This window comes from Charadrius vociferus, unplaced genomic scaffold (genome assembly GCF_000708025.1).
Source record: "Charadrius vociferus isolate BGI_N301 unplaced genomic scaffold, ASM70802v2 scaffold2125, whole genome shotgun sequence".
NCBI lineage: Eukaryota > Metazoa > Chordata > Aves > Charadriiformes > Charadriidae > Charadrius > Charadrius vociferus.
In genome coordinates, this window is record NW_009648402.1 from 15,788 (window position 1) to 17,450 (window position 1,663).

General features: G+C 65.8%; 1 protein-coding gene across 1 annotated transcript in view; it reads right to left on the bottom strand.

Annotated features, from left to right (window-relative positions):
• The window catches only part of COL5A3 (collagen, type V, alpha 3), a gene marked incomplete at its 3' end in the record, with an annotated part of 22,567 nt that overhangs the window by 15,706 nt on the left and 5,198 nt on the right, over positions 1 to 1,663 (bottom strand). The window contains exons 2-5 of the mRNA XM_009885369.1: positions 1,423 to 1,590; positions 1,041 to 1,258; positions 789 to 965; positions 162 to 284 (exon numbers count right to left, since the gene is read on the bottom strand). Of these exons, the coding sequence (XP_009883671.1) occupies positions 162 to 284; positions 789 to 965; positions 1,041 to 1,258; positions 1,423 to 1,590 (686 nt within the window). The remainder of the gene's footprint in view (positions 1 to 161; positions 285 to 788; positions 966 to 1,040; positions 1,259 to 1,422; positions 1,591 to 1,663) is intronic.

Consider the following 1,663-nt stretch of genomic DNA (forward strand, 5'->3'; position numbering starts at 1 on the left):
GGCGCAGACGCCGGCAGGGAAAGAAACGTGGGTGTCAGGAGCCCTGGCAGCACCCCTCCACCGTGACACCAAGCCTGGCAGCATCCCCGCAGGCTGCTCGGCACGGTGGGGGTTCCCGAGGGTCCCCCCCAACTTTTTCCCTTCCCACTTTGGGTGCTTACCTCCTCCGGGAAAGGGGCCAGGAGGGGGTAGAGGAGGGGTTGGTCGCAGGCTGGCATGTAGAGCTGGCAGTAGGAGCGGGCGGCCTCAGGGTCGGGCACGATGAGCAACTGCTGGACATCACCCTGCAGCAAAGGAGAAGCGGGGAGCAAAAAGAAGTGGGTTTTCTGCTCCCCCCATATCCATACCCCGGGCCGATCAGGTGCCCACACGCATCCTGGACACACATGCTGGTCCTCGTGGCCGGCCCTGTCCCTGCGGCAGCCGGCGGGTCTGTGGACAGCTTGGGGACACCCCCTTGGCTGGGTGGAGGGTGCAGGGGGGGCAAGGAGACAAAGAGACCCTTGTCTGCCTGCTGGGGACAAAATGGGCCGGGGGCGGGGGGCAGCCCCACTCGCCTCAATGCCGCCTCTTTGCCTGTGGCCCCTGACATTTACAGCGGGCAGGCATGCAGGGAGGGGAAGCAGGTCACCCCACAGGGACGGGGACACCCCATGGGGACAGAGAACAGCCCCCAGTGCCTCTACCGACCATGGTAAGTGGGTCCCCCGCCTTCCCCAGACCCCTCACTACCAGCGCTGTGGGACACCGGGGGGGCTCTGGCGCAAGGATTTACGGGGGGGACCCACCTCGAACACCTCCTCATCCAGGAGACGGGCCCCAAAAATCGTCACCCCTTCGGTGCTAACGAGGGGCTGAGGTCCCTGCTCCAGCGGCAGCGTGGCGAGGAGGTGACAATCCACCAGCAAGGAGACGTTGGTGCCCTCCACGGCCAATGCCACGCGGTGCCACCTGCGGAGATGAGACTCGGTCGCAGCAAGAGTGGTTGGGGGGACCCCCCCATTTTGTGTGGGTGTGTGTCCCCCACTGTCCCCGGCCACTCCCCTGCCATCGGCCAGGTTGACCCTGCGGAAAACGGGGTACTGCTCGGGGGCCGGCCGCCCCTCCTGGTCCTCGTAGAGGAAGACGGGTGAGAGTCCGATCTCCACGCCCAGCTGCTGCACGCCTCGCTCGTCGTAGATGGAGAGCAGGAAAGCTTGTCCTCCGCGCCGGGCACGCACCGTGGCCAGGATGGAGAAATCCTCGGGGAAGGAGCCATCTGCAACAGGGGTGGGAAACGGGGGCAGCCATCAGGCTAAGCACCCCCCCAGTGCACCCCGAGAGGTGGCTCTGCACCCGGAAAAAGGGATGTTTGCCCTCGGAGCGACTCGGTTTGCACCTCGAGATGAGCTCAGCGGCCCCCGCAGCAGCCCGGTGCCGTACCGGGGAAGAGCTGCCGGGTGGGTGCGCTGAGCTGGGTGCGATTGTCAACACGGAAAGCGAAATCAGGGTCTTCGGTCCCCGGGCGCTGCGGGCAGATCCCAGCAGTGATGGAAACGCCATCCCGGCCATCCTGCATGCCCAACGTCTGCAGTACGTCCACGGGCACCGCTGTGGGATGAGAGGGGACCTTTCAGGGAGTGGGGACCCACCGGAGACACCCCAGCTACTCTCTGTGCTTCCA